Source organism: Corvus hawaiiensis, chromosome 4 (assembly GCF_020740725.1).
Source record: "Corvus hawaiiensis isolate bCorHaw1 chromosome 4, bCorHaw1.pri.cur, whole genome shotgun sequence".
Taxonomy (NCBI): domain Eukaryota; kingdom Metazoa; phylum Chordata; class Aves; order Passeriformes; family Corvidae; genus Corvus; species Corvus hawaiiensis.
This window is the reverse complement of record NC_063216.1, coordinates 68,897,468-68,920,164: the sequence shown is the minus strand read 5'-3', so window position 1 is coordinate 68,920,164 and position 22,697 is coordinate 68,897,468. Positions and strand designations below refer to the sequence as shown.

The following is a 22,697-nucleotide window of genomic DNA, read 5'->3' as shown; positions in this document are numbered from 1 at the left end:
ATGCCCATGTCCAACTCAATAAACTGACTGAGACCTCCGAGTGGAGTGAAACCACTCTGCAAACGCCCGACACACCGAGATCCTCGAAGCAAACAGGTGTCGCTTGGTTTTGCAGTCACATCCCGAAGCCCAGCTGCCTTTGGTCCTTCCCGGCCGCGAGCAGAGCTCCTGGACCGCAGGACCTTTGTCCGCTCCGGCTCGGGCAGCTCCCCCAGCCCCCGCGGGCCAGCGACGCGGTGCCCCCGCACGGCTCGAAGCGCTGCCGGTCCCCCCGCAGCCGCAGCTGGGGCCGGGGGCGGTGCTGGGCAGTGTCCGGCCGGGCAGGGGCGGTGCTGGGCAGTGTCCGGCGGGCCGGTGGCGGTGCTGGGCAGTGTCCGGCCGGGCCGGGGGCGGTGCTGGGCAGTGTCCGGCCGGGGCGGGGGCGGTGCTGGGCAGTGTCTGGCCGGGCAGGGGCGGTGCTGGGCAGTGTCCGGAGGGGCGGGGGCGGTGCTGGGCAGTGTCCGGCCGGGGCGGGGGCAGCGCGGGCTCGGCCGGGGCAGCGCCATCGCTCCCCCGAGCGCCCCCTCCTGGCCGGGGCCGCGCTGGGGGGGCCGGGCCGCAGCCGCCGCTCTCCCTCCCGCCCGTCGGGCGCCCTCGCCCCCCCGCCCGGGCCGTTCTCCGCCTTCTGCCGGCCGTGCCAGGCAGCCTCTCTCTCGGCCTTCACTACCGGGTCAGGCGAGGCGGGAGCGGCGAAGCAGCGCCCGCCTCGCTCCGGCACCGACACCGACACCCCTCCTCCTCCTCCCCGCGCCGCGGCCGTCCCCTCCCTCCCGCTGCCTCCCTCCCGCTTCCCTCCTCCCTCCTGCCAGTTTCTCTACAACTAGTACATCCACGCGCAGGCAGGGTCCGGCCGCCGCGGCTGCCATGGATATCAGCTAAAGCCGGGAGGAGCGGGCACACAGGCGCTCCCCGACCCAGCTCGCAGCCCGCGGGGCCGCCGGCCGGCACAGCCGCGGCCGCTCCCGCCCGCCCCGAGCCTGCCCGGAGGAGCGCGGCTGCCCCGGGGAAGGGGGCAGAGAGGGAGGGAGGGAAGAGGCACAGACTGCAGGGAGGGAGTCAGGCAGAGCATCCCCACGGCAATGTCCAAGGGCTTGAAGAAGAAAAGCCACTGGACGAGCAGAGTCCACGAGATCGTGATCGTGAGGAACCCGGAGGGACAGCTGGGCTTCGAGCTGAAGGGGGGCGCCGAGAACGGGCAGTTCCCCTACCTGGGGGAAGTGAAGCCCGGCAAGGTGGCCTACGAGGGCGGCAGCAAGTTGGTGCCGGAGGAGCTGCTGCTGGAGGTGAACGAGACCCCCGTGGCCGGGCTCACCATCAGGGATGTGCTGGCCGTGATCAAGCACTGCAAGGACCCCATCCGCCTCAAGTGCGTCAAGCAAGGTAAGGCGGGCATGGGCCCCCCTCTCTGCCCACCCCCTGGGGGCCGAGGCAGGTCTGGGGGAGCGGAGGGGGAGCAACTTTGTTGCTGCAGTTTGACTTTCCCCCTCCCCGCCGGAGCCGCCCCCTCCCCGGCGGCGGGGGGAGGATGCGAGCGGCGCTGCGCGGTACCCGCAGCCGGGCGAATTAAATGTGCGTCAGTGACAGCGCTTCGCCATGCCGGGGGGGGCCGGGCGGGCGGCGGCGGCGGCACCCCCTGCAGCCCCGGTCTCACGGGGACGGGTCCCCACCCCACCCGACCCAGCGGCCCCGGGCCCCGCCGCCCCTCCGGCTGCTGCTGCTGCTGCCGCTGCCGCTGGCGGGGGGCCGGAGCGGCGGCCGGGGCCGGCTGCGGAGCGGGGCTTGCCCTTGGCTTCGCCTCGCTCCGGGCGCTTTGGCGTGGGGACAGGGGCGGCCGCCGCGCGCCGGGCCCCTGGTGGCGCCCGGGGTGGTTTTAGCATCTCTTAAGTGTCATTAGCGGAAAAGTCATTCATTTGATCCCTGCTGAAAACGATCGCTAATCCCAGGGAACGGGAGCTCGGAGCAAGTGAGAGGACAGGCAGAAAGAAACTTTTGGGAGAGAACGGTATACTCTTGCCTCGCCTCTGTTTCTCTTATTTATTTTGAAGTACTATAATAGGTTAATGCGTTTCCAGGAAAGTCAATAGAGAAGAGACGCCACAGATGCTGTTTACATGTTTGTTTCTGTCCTCTTTAAACTATGCTGAGTTGAGCTCTCTGCAGCTGAACACTTGTGAGGAGGTTTCTGCTACCCCAGCAGCATTTCTGGAGCACGGGAGCTGCTCTGGGAACCGAGTCTGTAGGTGCTTCTTGGCTATGGGTGGTGCAGCGGCTGTAGGCGTATCGCTAAAGTACGCATTCCAGCCGGGCAGTGAGCCCAGCCATTGAAAACTTGGGAATTTCTGCGGTGGGAAGTTTTTAGATACCATGCATCAGAGGCGCTTGTGCTCTGCAACTATAGCCATCAGCCTGTGCTCAGAGGACACAGAGGAGAATCTCTCTGACATTGGGTATAATTTGGCACTTTTACTTCCTCTTTGTAATTGACGGTTTATTGTTTAAAATATAATTTGTGATACTTCTGAATGCTTGAAGAATATGCTAATTATTAGTTTATCCAAACATGACAAAAACAGTAGAAAGAATCTGATTTCCACTCAAGCCTTCAGAATGTACTTTATGATATGTTATCTCCATGAGGTCAAGCCTCTAAATACAGATATGATCTGGGATTTTTTTTATTTGTCCTTATGAGTAAGTTGTGCAATATGCTGTAGATCATATCTTGACAGTCAGACTGTAGGGAGACACAATAGTTTATGTGATAAGTGAAGATTAAAAATTAGCATAATTGATTTGGTCGTGGCAGTATAGTGTCATCTCTGGTCAACTCCTGGAAACCTGCTCTGTACTTTCTTCTTTTTATTGGAGTGGTCTTACTGTGACGAGATTCAAAAAGAAGCAGCAGTTGAAGTGTCAAGAAGATAAGGGTAGATTGTCTCTAATCCAATTTAATTTTTTTTTTCAGAAATCCTATAGATTCTTTACAGTAAAGCAAATTTAAGGTTACTTTGAGTTGCTGTGTGAAACAGTCTCTGTCCTATCTCTTCACTATTTTTCTAATATTTCTCTTTAAGTCAAAGCAACCACTAGTGATTCATTAATGTGTGCACCCTTAATAAATGACCTGTCATATATGAATTAGGGACATTAGTCAGGCTTTTAGTCTGGGAATTAACACAAATTTCTGCATGAGACATAAAGGATAAATTCTGAATTCTACCTAATTCTATGTATCTGTACCTGTATCTATACATATCTGAGGAGTTTCAGTTCCAAATGTTAACTCACTACAGTTTTAATGCAAGTTCTCAAAGCACTGGCCACATGACTGTGTGTTTGGAAATGACAGTTCAGCATAGATTCTTGGACTGAGAAAGACTTCCTGGCTGGAATGATCTTTCATGTGCTCCAGCATCCTTTACGCCAAAGAGAGAGGCCTTCTGGATCCAACTTCCTATTAGGGAAAAAAAAAAGGGTCAGTGGTTTGTGAATTTTACTACCTGACTCCTCCTTCAAGTGTAAGCTAGTGTAGTCCCTGCACCCCTCAGTGACAAAGCACAGGCAGCCCCGTTACAGCAATATTGCTGTTCCCTAACAGTGCTTTGCAGCAGTGTGTAGGAGAGAAAAGGCTGAGCAATAAAATCTTTGTATGTTTTTATAACTTTTGTACTCCTTTTAATTAGGAAGCACCTTTAGTGTGCTGGAACAAGGTTAATGACTCCATTATCATTGTTTCCGCATAATTTATCAATGATATCTCTGTCAATTAGAATAGCATGACCTTGAATGCACCATGTGACTGTAGCTGCTTCTTCAGTGCTGCCTAGGAATGAAGTCAGAGAGAGAAATGTGGAGGTAGGACACGACTATTTATAATGTGATCCTTAAGAGACTGTGAGTATTTTTCTTGTTTGAAAGTTTTGACAATTCAGCAGTGAAAATTCACTTGTAGATGAAATCAGGGAATGGCTAATTCAAGAATTAGCTGGTTTGAAGTACAGAAAATAAAGGTGCTTTCATGATTTTTCATTATGCTATGTTTGATTAAACACCCCTCTCTCCGAAATAATAAAATACTTCATCATTTATCACATTACTAAGTGAAATACTTCTTTTGAAAAGTCAGATGGAATATTGCTGCTTTGTGTTAGCTAAACATCTTGAGTTATAAAAACCCCAAACATATAATGTAGGAGTTGCTGCATAGCATGAGGAGGAGTAAACATCATGAGAAGCTGATTTGCAGTTCCATGATATGATTCAACATGAATTCTTCTAGGTATGATGCCTAATAAATAGGGTTTTAATGCAGGAAGTTATGCCTGGGTTTCCATGGGGAGAAAAGACTGTAAGACTCATTATTATTATTATTATTATTATTATTATTATTATTATTATTATGTCTTAATTGTAAGAGCTCACAAAGAAGTATTCCTTGGAGACTATTTCCTGTTTGGGGTTTTTTTGTTAGTTTTTTTTTTTTGTGAGCCACTTACTGTGCTACTGTTGGCAGAATCACAGAGAATCTCTAGAAACACATGGGATGAAATCTTGGCCCAGATGAAGTCAAGGGCAAAGCTGTCCTTGACATCAGATAAAGAAGGCAGGGTTTCCTCTGCAAAGCCCCATGCTTTTTTGAATATATACCCTTCCAATGAGAGAATTGTATACAGCAGTTACATTAGCTGGGCGTATTGCAAATGTTCATTCTGACCTTCTGCTCTCTCGGGTGAGGAGAAGAGCCTTGTGCTGTTTCTTAAAGAAATACTTCTGAATTTCAAATGTGTTTGTTTTTACATGTGGAACAGTTTGGATTAAGTGCTGTCTTCTTCCCACACACGTACAGATGCATAGTTGTAAAAGTAGCAGTGTGTTAAGGAAAGGCATCTTAATTTGGATCAAATGCCTTAAAAGTAATCACATGGGGAAGAGTCACATGGGGAGCAGGGTTGCCTCCAGGTCCATTCTCTGTTCATCACTGCTGTCTCAGATCCACAGTAATTCCCATCAGTGGGTGACACAGGTCTCTGCTGTGCACAGACTCACTCCTTGAAGGGTTGCAGGAACAGCCCACTCAGTTGTACTGCATAAACCAGGGTCTTTATTCTTTACATAAACTTCCACAGATGCTCTCAACAGAATCCCAATGAACAGTCTGAAAACATGGGTTTCAGAACTCAGGAACATTGCAACAGATTTCGTCCTGGAGCTCCTGCCTGATGCATCTCTTTCTCAAGGAAAATGGTTTGGATGTATTAAGTAGCCAGGTGATCTGACCAAGTGAGCATTTTAATTTATTTTTAGAAGTATTCAGTGGTATGGTTATATGAAATATGAATAAGACAGACACTTTATATGGACACTGTCTAATGTCTCTTATCTGACTCTAAATACTCAGACTTTAAGCGTCAACCCCTAATTCTTTGGCTCCTTATGCAAAAAAGGCATTTAGTACACATAATGTAAGGAGGAACTAAAAACCAGTTTAATTTTCTCAGTCCAATCATTTGCTTAATAGTAAGCATATGCTAGAATGTTTTGCTGACTAAAGATGGACTTGAGCATATTTTCAAGTGCTTTTCCAGGCAGGAATGGGTCCTAATGGACCCTCATTAGGATGGATACAAGAGCAGCCAAGTTTGGGCAGACTGCATCCTCCACATCCTATTCCTAGGAGCCATGACTGTGGTTTCCCAGCAAAGACTAAAAGGACAGGATAGTACTGTCCCAGCACCCACTGATTTGTGGCTAAGGGGTTTAGTAGCCTTGTAGTGTTTTTTCTTAATGGGTTCATCCATAAGCTTTGCAATTAAAACGTGGCCGAACTTTTAAAATTTCTTTAAAAGTCTGTGACAAGCCTTTTGACAGAGAAATACAGGAATGTTGTGGTTTTCCTAAGTTTCGCATGCACATGTAAATACCATGTTAGCTTGTAAAAATGTTAGTATTTTACTACAGACTTTTTCATACACATATTCCTATGTATAGTTACGTTTTCTAAAATTTTTTCTTGTTATTTAAGGTCGTAAATAATTTTCCTCTCCATTCATTAAAACGCTTTGTGCATATAAATAGTCTTTTGGTGGTTTTTTTATTCATAGATATCACTATATACTATATTCCAAGATGGGAATGTTGGATATAGCTATCCTCACAAGAACAGTATTTTGCAACAGAAGGCTGCATGATTTTCCAGAATAAAAAAAAATCATAAGGGTCTTGCAAAAACCAGACCCAAAGAACCCTGAAAACCTGTGTGGTTGTACTCTCTATGCTTTTTGCATAGATAGTATTTAAAAATAAACTGTACTTCAGACCTACTCCTTTTTCCTAATTTGTGCTCCTTAGGATTTTACTAAGTCCTAAATTTAAATTCAGAGTTCTTTTTTTACCATTATTTTATGTTATTCTTATGCCTGTCCATCTTAATTTAAAGACCATTGAAGCTGACTTCTGACTCATGTAGCTTGTGATTTATTCTTCAGCTCCTCCAGAGAGCTTGTGATGTTTCATGTCAGGGACTCTGTGTTCACTGGCAGCAGAATTATATTCATCAGTCTTTTTTCTTCCCTGAGAATTACAAATGTGCCATTAAAGGATGGGGCCATGACTTTGTTAGTGCATCATTTCCTTGAAGAAATTAAATAATTGAGAGTGCTCTGCTTAGTTCTGTTTAGTCACATAAGGTAAAGTTAATTTCACAGTAACACTTGTCCATCTGTTGATACTGTTGACATCAAAGGAAAGTACCGGTGTGAGGGGGTAGAACTGTGTCTTGACTTCCTTTATGCATCCTATAACCTCACCTGCATTAATTCAGCTTTTCATGAAAGATACAGATTTTGAGCTTTTGCTTTCAGTGTTCTTGATCTTCTCCTTGCTCCTTATAGATGAGGAGCTCCTTTCATGATATGAAAGATTCTATAAATAATTCATCTACATATTTTGTTCACAGGAAGTGGTGTATACATGGAAAAAGTACTCCTTTAGAGGGGTTTATGAGAGGAGGTGGTCACAACTGTGATTTAGAAAGGGTGATGGAGAGGAAAGTGCTGCAGTAGTTGTAGAAGCAGATGTTTCTTGTTCTTCTCTTCCTCATGGTGCTATAAACAAATAAAAAAACAAAAAAGGGTTGTTTTTTTTTACTGGGGAGCATCAAGGCAAAGTTCAAAGAACATAGTGATATTCCTTGACTGTGTTAACATTCTGGAAGTCATGTTTTTCTTACATACCTAGGTGTTTATAAATATAAGACTATACATACACATTTGTATAATTTTGGGGGTTTTTGAGACTGGTAGGAATTTTCATCTATACATTGAGATTGTGTAAGAATTCATATAGTACTGCTATACAAGTATTGCTACAGTACTACTCTAGAATATTTTTCATTCAAGATCTGGTGCAAATATATATCTGATAATTACAATGAACCTGGTCACTCTGGTGGCCAAGGAATGTACTGAATGGCACAGGATTCTGCAGTAGGAAATCCAAGAATCATAAACTTTAGAATAAGATTGACTAGATGCCTATCCAGGTAGGTGCAGTCTAGAGCACAGAGTTGGAAGGTATTGATTTCAGTAGCAAAGTGCCTGTCATTGGGTTTTGTTGCTGAATGCCGTTGCACTGCTGGCCTTAACTGAATTTTCTAAAACCAGGGGGTGTGATCACAACAGTATCTCTTCAGCACACTTAATTTGTCACAAATCAGCTTTTCTTCAACCTCATAGAAATCTATCCAGTAAGAAGGTGTCATAGTTTTCTAGCCATTTGTTTAGATTTCTAACTGTAGGCTGAAACTACCCAATGGAAAGTGGAATGGTAGGCAGAAGCAAGAGAAAAGAAAGATACTTAAGGGCTTTAACAAAAATTATTTAGCATTCCTAAACTGGACAAAAATCCTCTTTTGTAAATGATAATCTCAAAAACAGTACTTGAATGTTCTTTTAATGCTAACGTAAAATCTCTCATTTATTCAAACCTGCTATCCACAATTTGGAGTCTTCATTGCAAGCTGAGCTGAAAGAAAGCTGTTGTTTGTGTGTATCTGCCATGTATTTATCATTTTTACATTATTCTTGAACTCCTAGTCAGTACCTTCAGATTGCTAGAATCCAGAAAGCTTAATCAAAAGGTAGCTTGCTGTCAACACAGCACTACCAGGTGTCTTCTCATTCACACATACATTATGATTAGCAATATATGAATAATGCTGTTTCACTCTGCTTATCACCTTCAGATGTTTCTCCTGCATGTCTTTGATTATTTCCACAATGCATGAATTTGAGACAAAGGAAAGTAAGACAAGGAACAAAACAGAGAAAGTAAAATTGTGTGAAAGTCCCAGGAAAAAACTGTAGAGATTATTAAAGTACAACATTACTTTAGTAATGTTAATTTAGTAATTACTTTAGTAATTTAGGTTTTAGAATTTACATGTTCTGTCATATTCAAGAGAACAGCCCTGTGCCTCCAGCACAGGAAAAATCAGCATAGAGAGCATGTGTTTCCTAGGTCTGTCTTAATTTCTCAAAACATGTTGAAATCATAGAACCATTTAGTTTGGGAAAGACCTTTCAGATCATTGACGCTAACCGTTAACCCAGCACTGCCAAGTCCACCATTAAACTGTAACCCTCAGTGCCACGTCTCCAGGGTTGGGTGGCTCAACCACTTCCCTGGGCAACTTGTTCCAATGTTTGCAACGCTTTCAGAGCAGAAATTTTTCCTAATATCCAATCTAAAGCTCCCTTGTGCAACTTGAGACCATTTCTTCTTGTCCTGTTACTTGTTACTTGGGAGAAGAGGCTGACCCCCACCTGCTTACAGCCACTTTCAGGCAGTTGTAGAGAGTGATAAGGTCTCCCCTGAGCCTCCTTTTCTCCAGGCTGACCACTCCAGCTCCCTCAGTTGCTGCTCATCAGACTTGTGCTGCAGACCCTTCCCTCCACTGCCCTTCTCTGTTCACGCTCTAGCATCTCAATGTCAGTCTTGTAGTGAGGGTCCCAGAACTGAAAACACAAGATCATTGATAAAGATATTAAGAAGGCCTGGCCCCAGTACTGGGCCCTGAGGGACCCCACTGGTGACTGCCCATCAGCGGGATGTAGCTCCATTCCCCCCACTCTCTAGGCCCAGCCATCCAGTCAGTTTTATACGCAGTGAATGGTGCACCAGCGCAAGCTATGACCAACTGGTTTCTGCAGAAGAATGCTGGTCTAGAGCTGTCTGTCTAAAATATGTACAATTAACTCATTCTGAAGGAAAAAATAGCATTCCTGCTTCTTCAGCTGAAAGCATGAGTTATGCATCTGTGTTTCTGTCCCAAGTTGTCATGAAATTAGGGTGAAACAATGGTGCTGCCTGAGAAGTGGGGGAGAAACACATATTTGTGTAGGATGACACACATGATTTCATATGTGTATGTGGCATTCCGCCAAAAAAAGAGATTTACCAGGTAGTGTTTAGTTATGGACAGAACTGCATGCTGGGTTCCTTGCTGCTGAGGCAGCACCTTGGCCTCCCTGGCTCTATTTCTGTATCCTCCTTTGGTACCGAAACAGTCGTGGTGTCATGGACCTTCAGAGGTAGTGCAGGATGATAAACACTAAAGCATTACTGCACCTTTCCTTTCAGACCTTCGACCTTGGGAAGCAAGGGCAGCAGTTCAGGTACTCAAAACCTTGTGAAAATGGAATTAAAAAACCAAATGTGCATGTGTTTTATGGTTTTCGGACAAGACAAATTGGCTGGCTGCTGCCACATCCATAGATGAAATAATGCCTTTCTATATACATTCCTATATAATATTTTTGTTACTTTCCTGAACCATCCTTGGTTCAGATCAGTGTATTTCATGAAAGTCCCCCATACACCTTTTCTTCTTTGCAAACCATGGAGACCTATCTGCCACCAATGTCCTTCCTTCTTGCCCGCTCCACACCTTTTGTGCTACTGAAGCGTCTTCCTGTGTCACTGGAATTCATCTTGAACCTTTCAGGTAGGGGATCTTTCAGGTCTGGCATTAGCACCAACTAGTTTATTCTGCCAGTAAGATATTTCTACCCTCTATGCTGAAACTTGTTTTCAAAACCTGCATGTTTTGACACAGAATTCTGGCATTCCATGATTCCAGATCATGCCTGTTCTGATGGGAGAAAGCCTGGTATAACAATCTCCCATTGTCCCTGGTCTGGGAGATATGTGACACAGCCTTGACAACATATGGTAGTCTCTATAGCCAGTGATGGCAGGCATTTAAATTGAATTATCCAGAATTATTAGTTCACAGAGTTCCCAGATTACTACACTGGGGGCCAGGTTTTTTCTTTGATGGTCTGTTAGGTCAGACACTGAGGACAAAATTGAGATCGCTCACTCTCTGCAGAGTCATAGTGTGTTTGTTTTTAAAAACTCAGAAGAAATACTGTGTCCTCAGTATGCAGGGAAAAAAAAGGACAAAAACCCCTAGAAATAGATTTCATCATTATGAGTAGTGCTCATAGATTCACTATACATAGCAGAACAGTGGAAACTAGTGGTAGCATATAATGAGCAAAATTTTCTACACCGTATTAGCAAGTGCATTGTGCAGCTGTGTTAATGTAACATTAGTATTCCAGAGTGGAAATCCTTCCTGCAAACAGGTACAAGTCGTCTTTTATTACTTATTTAATGGTATCTTTGTATTTCACATTGTCCTTGCATTTGTCAAAACGAAATGTGCAATATGATTTTTTAAATTGCACATTTCAAGGTTCTTTTTTTAACACAAAATAAAAAAAAAAAGTTCCAGCTTTGTTTCCTTCATGCCAATCATGAATTTATCTGCAGGTTTTTGATAAAATATTGCCATTTCATAAAGCAAGACCTAACCTGTACTACAGAAGCTGAAAGGAAACAAACTGGGGCATCTGTCTCACTCCAGGACATCCATTTCACATGTAAGTTCTTATAACACACACCTTTTTTTTCTACTTAGACTGAAAACTGATGAACGGTTGTATTTGTACCCCGTATGAGTTATACTGAATAGTTTCTATCATGTTACATTCACACAGCTGATTCTTTAACTAGTTTGAAATGGAATGGCTATGTTAGTTTCTGTTATTCCCTTACTAACTCCTTCTTTGTGCTAAATCTGCATTAATAAATGTCACATAAGCCTCTAAGATGCTTCCAAAATGGTATGTTAGTATAAACAAATATTAATCCCATTATTTTAATTCTCTGTCCCTGGTTTTTTTATAGGAACATCATTTTATATTTAAAAGTGTTGCTGAGTCCTGTTGCAAGCTTAAAAAGCTGAAAGATCATGTAGGTGCTCCTATCATGGAAATTAAATCCTTGTGAAGTGGGAAAGGGAGCAGCTGCTGAACTCTTTTATCAGACTGATGGAGGAGCTGAACACTTCTTCAGATTAAACTATTGAGTGCTTTGATTAGGTAAAATGTAATTACCCCCAAATTCCCTGTTCAGCCACTACACTACTCATTTGGAAAACTCCTCAAAGCTCAGGCCCATTGGGTTACCTGTTCTGCACTTGATGATATTAGGTGGTTTGCTCTGACCCGTCTTCATTTTTTATATATATATATATATACACACACATATATAGTAATTGTATAGTCATTGTTTTTACTGGTGTTTCTGATTTCCCTTTCCAAGTGGGTTTGTTATGTTTGCCTGTTGTCTCATGCATGAAATCTGAAAAGTCCTGGTGAGAGAAACTGCCTTTTTGTTGTAGCAACTAGCATGACAATTTCAAGTTGGGAGTCTGTTGTTTCTATGGCAATGTAAGGAAGTATTCACATTAAATTCAGAGTCTAACATTATGAATTTCTTGGAATTATGAATTGCTGGAAATATTCTGTATAATTTTAACGTAGGATCTGTAACTCAAATTGATCATAATTCAGTCTTGGGGATAGAAGATTTAAAGTAGATAAAAGTTGAGCAATATTTTTGGATTTAAGAGACTGTAATAGTTATTCCTAATGTGGAGCTTCTGTTATTGGTAGTGCTGGTCTGTTGTCTCATGGTTTTTCTATTATAGTTACTGCTAGTGAAGCCTATTCAAAATATCTTTGTTATACTGCGTACAGAGAATACATTTCCTGAAGAACTTGGTTTTTCATTTTATCTGCTTGATTACATGTGGAAGAACATTTCTGCCCTGTAAACTTCTAGAAGAATTACTGGAATTTCTGATAAGCCAGTAAAAAGAGCTTTCTCAACATTGACTGCATTTGGTCATTTTCCAGTAAAAATAGGATAAAATATTTCAGGAAAAGAATCGATCACATTACTGGAGGCTTTGTTAAGAAAATAAAATAAAATCAAGATGTTTGGTTTGCTTAATTAAAAGTCAGTAATTGAAATATCAATTAAAAAGTCTTCTGGATTCATGTTTATGTTGAGTTTTTATGTTAAGCCTGTGATACTTATGTACTAAAATAGTCTTCAGAAGAGATGAACCCATAAAACTTAAAAATGCCACTTTTAAATATGTGTGAAATATTGTATGGGTTTGTGTACAGTTAATCTGACTTGCAGAAGTGTAACAGCTGCTTTGCCTTAGTAGGAATTCATGTCTGTGCCTGTGCTTTAAGGGTAGTGAAATTAATGCTTCTGAGTGTAAAAGTCAGAGAAGCTGAAGATTTTTTTTTTTCCTTTTTTTCTTCATATCTGAGAAAGCACCTCCTGCATGTGACTAGAGCAGTACCAGTTCTAGAAAAGTAGTAAATCCAACTGGGACCCAAGTAGTGTTCTTTTGGGTCAATATTAAGAAGATTTCTGGTAAGTAGTAAGCAACTTTCTCACCAACTGCTGTAGGAACAGGTTGCATGAGCTGCAGAATTTCTCCCTCTGTATCTGTACACTGCTGGCCAGCTAGTGAGGATGCTGCTGCTGGGAAAGAGATTTGCAGCTGGGACAGTAAACAGAAGTTCTCACTTGTATCCCTTTAGACACTAATATTGTCCTTGTTATTAGAGTATCTGAATAGCTTCCAGATTCTAAAAATCATTTACAAAAAAAAAAACCCCAAACTTATTCAGAGTCCCCAGACAGGGAGTTATTCTTGATGTCCTCAGCTACCTCGGTGAATTTCAGTGTGAGGAGAGAAGCTGGGACTGTGTAAAACTTCCTTCCCTCTTTAGTCTCCTGACCTAGGCTATAAGATAGAGTTCTTAAAAACCCTTGGGAAATTGCTGAGTTTCACAATCAATGATTTTTGTCCTCTCTGCTGTCTTTTTATGGATTTGTTTGTTTTTCTTTTTTTAAATGTTATTTAAAGCCTGTCTAGCTTTTTAGGAAGAAAGGGTCTTTCTAAATATGTATAGTTTACCCACAGAACTGGTACTGCATTTCTACAATGTAATTGCTTAGTTTGTTTCCTTTTATTCTTTAAAAAATTAGTCTCTTACAACATGAATGTTGCTATTAGCCTATCAAGCCAACTGGAATGAGATCCCATGGTGACAGGTACTATAAGCTGGCAGTGAAAAACAGTTGCTGCCCCAAAGGGTTTATAAAGGGTAATTAGACACAGAGGATAGGTAGGAAGAGACAGAACTGCACGGTGGTGAAATGATTTGCCAGAAATCTCAGATCAATCAGTAACAGAGTGGAGAACACTGCAATGTAATTTAAAAGTCTATGCAAGCAGTACTGCATCCAAGTAAAGGCACACAAACCACAAAAAACCCCTCTCCTGTTCAATGAGGGTTTCTACTGATTGCTTGAGTATAACATTTTTGTAGGTATTTATTTTATATTCCATGACAAATCCCACGTAAAGCAGAAGCTTTGTTAATAACAAAGAAGCACCAGCATGCAAAGGTATCTGCAGATGAGAGAGTGTGATGGAGTGTTTACTCCTAAAATGAAAGGTTGTTGCAGTGGGGATCCTGCAACACGCATATATCAAACCAGGAGTCCCGTGGAAAGGAAATATATACGGACAGACAGATTCTTGATAGCTGTTTCAGAGATGTTTATTTCTCCAGCCGCATGGCCGGAGCTCTGCCCAGGAACTGTTCCAGTCACGGGACCAAGGGTCCTTCTGCCCGCGCAGGGAACACAAACCAACCAATGGGAACGAGGCTGAGCAGGGGCAGGGAAACCCCGTGTCTGTGCCCTCAGGGCCCCTCTCCCAGGGCTCCATGGCAGGGGAGGAGACCCCAACACCTCACCCGTTTTATTTTAATAAAAGGAGAATGAAAACAACTGGATAAACATAACAAGAACAGTTTCAAAACAAAACAAGCCACCCTCCTGAGTCTTTAAATGTCCAAACAGATTCTCTGGAACATCTTAGGGCTGACAGAAGGGAGACAGAATTCTCTGAGCATGCTTTGTGGGGAAACTGAGGCAGGAGAGGGTTTAACTTCTTCCCTCCCCCTTTTCATCCCCCACTCGGCATTGGAAAGGGATTTTTGGGGAAACAATTGGCAAAAGCATGGTTTTGTGAGGGAAACCATGGATGAAAAAACGGATTGGGAATACACTGGGGGTAATAGGACATAGGGTAAAAGGGAAAGGTGGGATTAGGAAAGGGAAACTGTAGGGGGGGCTTACAATGGAGATATTGTCTAACATGACTACGATTTTTTGCATATATACTGCCTTTTACAGGAACACCATCAGGCCCAGTGACCTGCGATGCTTGTAACCCTTTTCTCCCTAGTACAATATTAAATTCCACCACCTCTCCATCTCCCAAGCTTGGGATCCATTTTTCAGGGTTATTCTTTTTAATAGCAGTTCTATGCACGAATATGTCTTGCTGGTTGTCACACCTTGTTATAAAACCATAATTTTGCTTAACATTATACCATTTTACTATCCTTAAGATCTTAGGTACTACGATCTTTTCCTTTTTCCGAGTGGCTGCTGTTTTCTGTCTCGCTGCGTCTTTGCTCTCTCCTTCGGTCGCTCCCGTGTTGGAATTGTCGGGGCTGCTGGTGCCTGCGCGCTCTTCCCGGGGTCGCGTTCGGGGCTGCGCGGGCCAGGCCGGGCCGTGCCGCTCAGTTCTCCGTGCGTCGCCTCCTCTGGTCGCAGCTTCGCTGCCGATGCCGGGCGCTGCACCCACGTCTCGGCCGGGCCCCCGAGCGATGACTCCCCCGCGCCCTGCTCCAGCGCGCGTCTCGGCTGGGCGCGGCTCCGCTCCACCGCCACCGCCGCCAGCCGCTGCCCGCGCGCCGCCCCTCTCGGTCGGGCGTTCACGGGGCTCGCTCCACCACGCGCTGCACGGGGCCATTCGGGCACCGCCGGGTCCCGCCGCGCCTCGCTCCGCCACTGACACTGCGGCTCGCGTGGCTCCGCCCGCGCGCGGGAACTGCCTCGCTGCTGCTCGCAGAGCGCCCGGTGCACGTGGCCTGGGCCGCACGGTCCCTGCGCCACGCTTCCCTTCACCAGGACACAGCTGACATTGCTCAACAGTCTCGGTAACTAAATAATATTCACGAAAATATTCTTCCATCGGCATATATTTTGACTCCAGTATTAACCGTGTCCAAACGGTTTTCCAAAAGCCCTTGGTAAGAATTAAATCCCAAGAAACATAGAAAAAGTTCTTAAACAACCATGCCAGGAAGTGTTTCAGTTCTTTTTGAGCTTGAATCAAGCTAAAATTCACAAATCGTTGTTCAAGAATCATTTTAAGTTTAAGATAAATGTCCATATGCGGCTCTGAGAGCCAAGAGTCTTCCCACGGTTCCTCCATAGTTTAGATATGGAATAGCAAAGCAAAACCAAGAAGAGGAATCCAAAGTTTCCAGGGTTTACTCACACAAATCAGTCGCTTAGGGATCGGGGATCGTTCTGCTCTCAATTCACCACCATTTGTTGCAGTGGGGATCCTGCAACACGCATATATCAAACCAGGAGTCCCGTGGAAAGGAAATATATACGGACAGACAGATTCTTGATAGCTGTTTCAGAGAGATGTTTATTTCTCCAGCCGCATGGCCGGAGCTCTGCCCAGGAACTGTCCCAGTCACGGGACCAAGGGTCCTTCTGCCCGCGCAGGGAACACAAACCAACCAATGGGAACGAGGCTGAGCAGGGGCAGGGAAACCCCGTGTCTGTGCCCTCAGGGCCCCCTCTCCCAGGGCTACATGGCAGGGGAGGAGACCCCAACAAAAGGTATTTCAGAAATACACTGGAAGTGGTAAAGTGTAGGAAACCAAAGTAATATACATTTATGTATTTTAATGAGATACTTATGTTTGTTTGCAGTGCTAATTGGACAAGTAGTTACATCAGTGACACTGTATGAGAAATTTATTAAAATTCTTTTGGCCTGTTAAAGCCACTGTTTGACAAGTAACAAATTGTAAGTGTGGGGTTTGTGTGGGGTTTCCTTTGGAGTGTTTATTCCTCCACTCACCTCCTTTGTCTTTTTGTTTTAAAACTTTGGAAATAGGAGAAATCCTATGAACAGGTTACCCTAGATGAAGTTTGGTTTGCTGAGCAACACATACAAAATACTAAGAACTCAGTGTGAGCCTCTGACTTTTCACAGTGGTGGGAGAATTCAGATTGGCTTCCCTGGATGGTGGCTCCTTTCAGAGCCCTGGTGTTGCCACCTTTTGATCCAGTCTGGGTGGGGTTATTGGTAGAATATTAGATTTAGTCAGACTTGACATCCCACCAAATTAAGGAGGAATTGTGGAGAAGTGAGCCTGTCCTGATGTTACGAGGACACCTGGTGATCCCAGGCAGGGTTCTGTTGTTGCTGTGTCAGCTGTGGTTACACCAAAGGTTTGCCTTGTGGCTCTGTGCTTCTGTCCCTCTGTGAAGAGCTGTTGGTGCCTCTTTGTGCTCACCTCCTCTTTGGCATCCATTTCTTGTTTCTCACTGGAAACTCTTTGCTCCCACTCCCCTTGGAGAGGCTGGTACAAAGGAATGTGTTGCCTGCTCTGCCAGAGCAGGTTTCACTATCTAGAAGGTTCTCCTCTTTAAGTGCTTGGGGCTGGTGTGGAGTTAAAGCAGTGATCAGCGAGAGGCCAGGGTAGGATTTAGCCTTGCACAAGCAAGGCTGCTTGGGTCTTATTGAATCCACCCTTTGTTTTCAGGAGAAAGGAGTTGCATAACATTAAGATGACATCTAGCTGAGGTTCTGCAATCCTTCTTTTAATCCCCTTTTATGTACCGCAGTACTTCTAGATCCTTTAAATAGAGCTGGCACAAGCCAATGCAGCACGTTCCTGTTTTATTCTGTTGAAGCACTCATGTGTCCTTTTGACAGCCATGCAGTCCTGTTTGATGTGCAGCACCCATTATTGTACAGTTAGTCTGATAGGACTTCAGTCCTGAAGTTGATCATGAGCACACTGTTGGCCTTGTTTGCGTTATTAATTCATCAGGCTTTTTACAGGTGCAGTCATTGGTAGGTCTGAGGACAAAGGAAACCGTGAAAAGCTGTTGTCTCCAACTGGTGAACGAGGGCAGCTGGTTCACAGTGCAGGATGAAACTGCTCAACAATTTGGTGCAGAAAATGTGTAATGTTCTGAGTGGCCAATATCACCAGGGAATAGGGGAGATAAAGCTAACTTTGGCTCAGGCACCAGACTTACCAGTCCATACTCCTATGAAGCAACGGTCCAAGAAGTACTTGATGGAATAGCACTGGCATCATTCCCCTCCCTGGACCAGGTGTCCTGAATTCAGCCAGTGATCAGGCTGTTCAGGCATGCCAGGTGTCCTCATAGCAGAAGGTAAAAACACCTATGTTTAAAGGGTGCTGGGTTATTCTGCACTGGTGAATACTCTTTTTTTTTTTCTTATGCCTCTGTGTCTGTCTCCCACTGTCCTCAGAAGGATGAGATAGCTGAAGCTGCATGGAGTGCTGGGCCAAACCACATTCCAAAATAGATGATGGAGTAGTGCATAGCTATCTGGGTGAGAGGGTCCCTGAGCTCACCCTCTGGGAATGTTGTGTGGGCCACCACAAAGCTGTCACTGAAGACACACTTGAAAGCAGTTGACCTGGATGGGCTCCAGTCTGACTCTCAGACTGCCCTGTGGAGCAGGTCTGTACAACAATGTCCCTGGCATAGGACTACACTTGGGTATAAATTCCTCAATTAATGTTTGAGAGATCTCCTTCTTTCTCCTCCATTTTATTTTTTTAAAAGCACAAACCAAAACCAAGTGCTTCAATTTTTTTTTTTAAAGCTGAATCCTTGTTTTCTGACCAGTCTTTCTCAGGTTAGTTTTATTTGTTTTACTCAAGAGCAAGTGCTTCCTGCTGCTTTGCCTGGCCACAAGTTACACATACTGAGAAGTGTCCTATTCACTCAATCACCAACTAGTTGCAGCTTTCCACTTGCTGTTTGGAAGCCTTTCTAGCAAGAAATGACCCCATCACATCATGTTTATCTTCTAAGATCTGATGGATCACAGAACTAGTGTGGCATTGCTCTGAATCAAAAGCTTATGCACATGTTTATTCATGTTTTGCCTGAAAACAGTATTATGTGTCACTGCTGAGAAGCGAATTCTGATCAAATCCAGGAGCAGCCAGGCCTCTGTGTGTCTATAGCCTTTTTAATTTTTTTTCCCCCTCTGGCTGGTAGCTACAGATAACTGCTGTCTCTTGAAAACATCCTGCAGTTAAGGAGGGTGAACCTGCAGAGTGTGATTTATACAGGAGTTTTTCAGAAGGGCAGCAGAATAGAGAGGGGGAAAAGCCCAGAGCAAGATGCCTCACCCAGATTGGCAAGTCAACGATCCCTCTCTGTATTTTAGATTTTTTTAGATATATATTTTTCTGTTACAAAGAGTATAGTCATTGAACTTGAAGTAATTATTTTGAAAATCAAATGGTTAAACTTTATTATGTATGTATATATATTATATTCTTTATATTAATTATGTATGTATAAATGCATAAATGACTTTACAAATACCAGATTCTTTTTTCTGACCCTTTTTTCCCTAACCAGCACTGCAAAGGCTGTGTGCTCAGCCTTTGAATTGTATGTAAAATATATCTTCAGTAGTAAATGGAACCTGTAGTAGAGAGGCTCCTTCTTTAACACCTAAAGGTATTTTACACTTATGGGGCTTTGTATAAAAAACAAAGAAATCCCTGGAGAGGAATTTTTTGCAAGAACATGTAGTGATAGGACAAGGAGTAAAAGCTTCAAACTGAGAGCAGGTAGGTTTAGATCAGAAATTAGGAAGTAATTACTTACTGTGAGGGTGGTGAGGTGCTGGAACAGGTTGCCCAGAGAAGCTGTGGGTGCTCCATTCCTGGAAGTGTTCAAGGCCAAACTGGGTGGGTCTCAGAGCAACCTGGTTTAGTGAAAGGTGTCCCTGCCCATGGCAGGGGATTGAAACAAGATGATCTTTGTTATGATTAGCAATATTATAGGTCATAAAACTTTAAAATTTGGCTTTGAGAGACTAGAAACTGCAGATTTCTCAGAGATATAAATTGCAGGTGTTCTGTAGCTTTCAGCATGAGGTGCACATTTCTTACAATCTCTGAGCCAAATGGAACTGCCTATGCTGAGCAACCCAGCAACTGGCCCAGCTGGAAGTGGCTGTCATCCCCCTGAATGCATCTCAAGCCTGCTGGAGCCTGCTCCTGGTTCCCCTAAGAGCAGCCTGTTTCTAGTGCCATCCCAGCACAAACAACAGCTTCTGACTGCTCCAGCCCAGGAATGGTCATAACTACTTCCACGTGGGTTTTTTCATTTGTCAGCTTTGAGATCTTCCTTCAGCTCATTTTCTTCTGAAAAAAGTTAATCTGTTAACAATCAGCTGGGTGTCATGTTTGCTTGCAAAACACCTGCAACAACACATAATTTCTGCTTTGTTTATGTCAAACAATAGAGCCAAGAATTGCATGCCCATGCTGATTTATACTATAATATTTCGAATTATGTTGGAAATGCATGAATTTCATGTGTCCTGCTGGGCTTTGCTTTATTTTCATGTGCCAGTATCAACTACTCAGGGAAATTTTGTATCAGTTTTATCAAGTGCACAGTACAGCATGGAATATTTTGTATTTCTCTTATAGGAGACTTGCCAATCAACTGTTACCAGGTACTACATTTCTATGTTCTGGAGCTGTGTTTTAAAGTTTTATAATTGAGTTTTGATTACTAAAGCTGTCTGTAAGCAATGCCTGTAATTTGTTTCTGTCTTAGAACTGTTTATGAAACCAGGAAATTTCCAATTGTCGTTGTTTTTCAGAGATGATTGCAAAGTATTTCTGTAATTGTTTCCTATACATCCAAAGAATAAGCTGGCCAGCAAAGAATCACACAGAATCACTAGGGTGGAAGAGACCTTCAAGATCACTGAGCCCAACCCATGCCCTAACACCACCTCAACTAAACCATGGCACTGAGTGCCACATCCAGTCTTTTTTTAAAAGTAGGGGAAGGGAGAAAAAAGGTAGGAGTGGAAGGCAGCTGAGTGATTCCATCCCATCCAGTTGCCTAAGAGGCTACAAAGATTTGTCAGTCTGTCGTGCTGATGCTACTGCCTGAGAATTTCCATCTTTGCAGATGACGTATCCTTGCATAGCACTCTTCAAGTGTTTTTTTAAGGAAGATAGCATCTAATTAAGAGCTGGGAAGTTTCACTGGGACCTGGAGCTGTCCTGCCTTTGGAGCCCTGGCTGTGATGTGCAGGAAGGACTGTCCTACAGCTTAGCCTGGGATGTGGAAGAGGCCTGGAGCTGGTGCCCTGTCTCTGACTACAAGAGTAGAGAAGGAAGAGAGGTGGTTCTCCCCAGTGAGTGATTCCAGGCCCTTGTGCTTATTGGAAACGATGGGAGACCAAGGGAGTTGTGCTTTTAGTTGGGCTTTGTGCATGGGGCAGAGGCCAGTGCCCTTGGCAGGCTCCTCCCCAGTGCCTCATAAGCCAGAATCCCCATGCAGACATCAAGTGGAAAAGTCTCAATGTAACAGATCGTTAGAGCTGTTTGTTGTCCTTCATTGTGCAATTTACATCAACAGAGGAAATGAATGTACTTGGTCTCAAAAAATTCTATGTATAAAAATTTTTATGAATGTGTGTAACAAGAACCTTTGGAAAAGCTGCATGTTTAATGCATAAGTGGTTAAGTTACAGTAGCATTAAGAATTTGATTTAAACCAACTGAATCAAGGATTTCCAATAAAACCAAAAATCTGTCTTTTCCTTCAAATTTTGTCGAGCATGTTGTGTATGTAAAATACCCTCACTATATGACTGTTTTCATGGACATGCTTTTTTCATTTTTCATTTTATTAGTGGAAGAGGTTCAGTTTTTCTGTATTACATTAAAGCAGATCCAGAGCAGCTAACTGATCCTGTCTGTTTGAGTCCTTACTGGTATGTTGGAGCATGTTCAGCATCAATCAGATAAACACTCTTCTCTATCACAGTCTTTGATACTGTTATTTGATAGGAGTTATATGTGTAATCTCACTGGGTTTCAAACATCTTGGCTCTCTTGGCTCTTTTCACACTTCTACCCTGTGTTTTAAACATGTGTTTTATTATATAGCTCTAACACTAGAACACTCAATACATAGAATCATAGAAATGGTTTGGAAAAGACTGCTGAGATTATTGAGTCCAGCCTTTAACTGATTGCCACCTTGTCAACTAGGCCTCAGCACTAAGTGCCACATCCAGTGGTTTCTTGAATACCTCCGAGGGTGATGGCTATGAAGTATTATGTTGTTGCTATCATAGAACCATAGAATGGTTTGGGTTGGAAGCAACCCAAGAAAGATCATTTTGTTCCAGCCCCCCTGCCATGGGCAGGGACACATTTCACCAGACCAGGTTGCTGAAATCCCCATTTAACCTGGTCTTGAACATTTCTAGGGATAGGGCATCCCCAACTGTTTGGAGCAACCTGTTCCAATATCTCCAGTCTCCCTTTACCCTCACTGTAAAGAATTCCTTCTTAATATCTAATCTAAACCTATTCTCTTTTCTTTTGAAACCATTGCCCCTTGTTCTGTTGCTACATGCCCTTGTAGTCCTTTTCCTGCTCTCTTGTAGCCCTTTAGGTACTGAAAGGTGCTCCAAGGTCTCCCTGGAGCCTTCTCGTCTCCAGTCTGAACAATCCCAACTCTCTCAGAGGTGTTCCAGACCATTGATCATCTTTGTGGCCCTTCTCTGGACTTGCTCCAGCAGGTCCATGTCCTTCTTATATTGGGGGCCCCAGAGCTGGACACAGCACTGCAGGTGTGGTCTCACAAGAGTGGAGTAAAAGGGCGATTACCTCCCTTGACCTGTTGGTTGTGCTCCTTTTGATGCCACCCAGGATATGGTTGGCATGTTTAATGGCCTTCAATGAGTGCAGCTCCTGAAGAACTTCATATTGATAAAGATGCTGTCTCAAGGAGTAAACCAAAACTAACTGATAGACCAAATGAACAAATAAACCCCCAAATCATCAAAACAAAAAACCCCAAACCTTAAGAAAAAGAGCAAACAGAAGGGAGATTAAAGTAAAAAAAACAGAGCATTCAGAAGATGGTTTGTAGGCTTCATAATTTAAAACCAGTGTTGATCCATTTCAAGTGATGTGATGCTTCAAAAAAGCAGCATACAGCTTGCAGCCGTTCTAGACTGAGGATATCTCTGCTGCAGTTCATCAGCCCTGTGGCCAGAGGAAGGGAACCAGGGT

The 22,697-nt window shown here is 43.8% G+C and overlaps 1 protein-coding gene across 11 annotated transcripts in view; it reads left to right on the top strand.

Moving 5' to 3' along the window:
* Positions 1 to 757: 757 nt before the first annotated feature.
* MAGI2 (membrane associated guanylate kinase, WW and PDZ domain containing 2) overlaps positions 758 to 22,697 on the top strand; it is a 727,751-nt gene continuing 705,811 nt past the window's right edge. For 4 of the 11 annotated variants that reach the window (XM_048300647.1, XM_048300649.1, XM_048300646.1 and 1 more), the window contains exon 1: positions 1,040 to 1,419. In XM_048300647.1, the coding sequence (XP_048156604.1) occupies positions 1,119 to 1,419 (301 nt within the window). In that variant the 5' untranslated portion in view covers positions 1,040 to 1,118. Of the gene's footprint in view, positions 1,420 to 22,697 lie in introns of all 11 variants that reach the window. The other 7 variants (XM_048300653.1, XM_048300654.1, XM_048300645.1 and 4 more) reach the window with 5 other exon arrangements.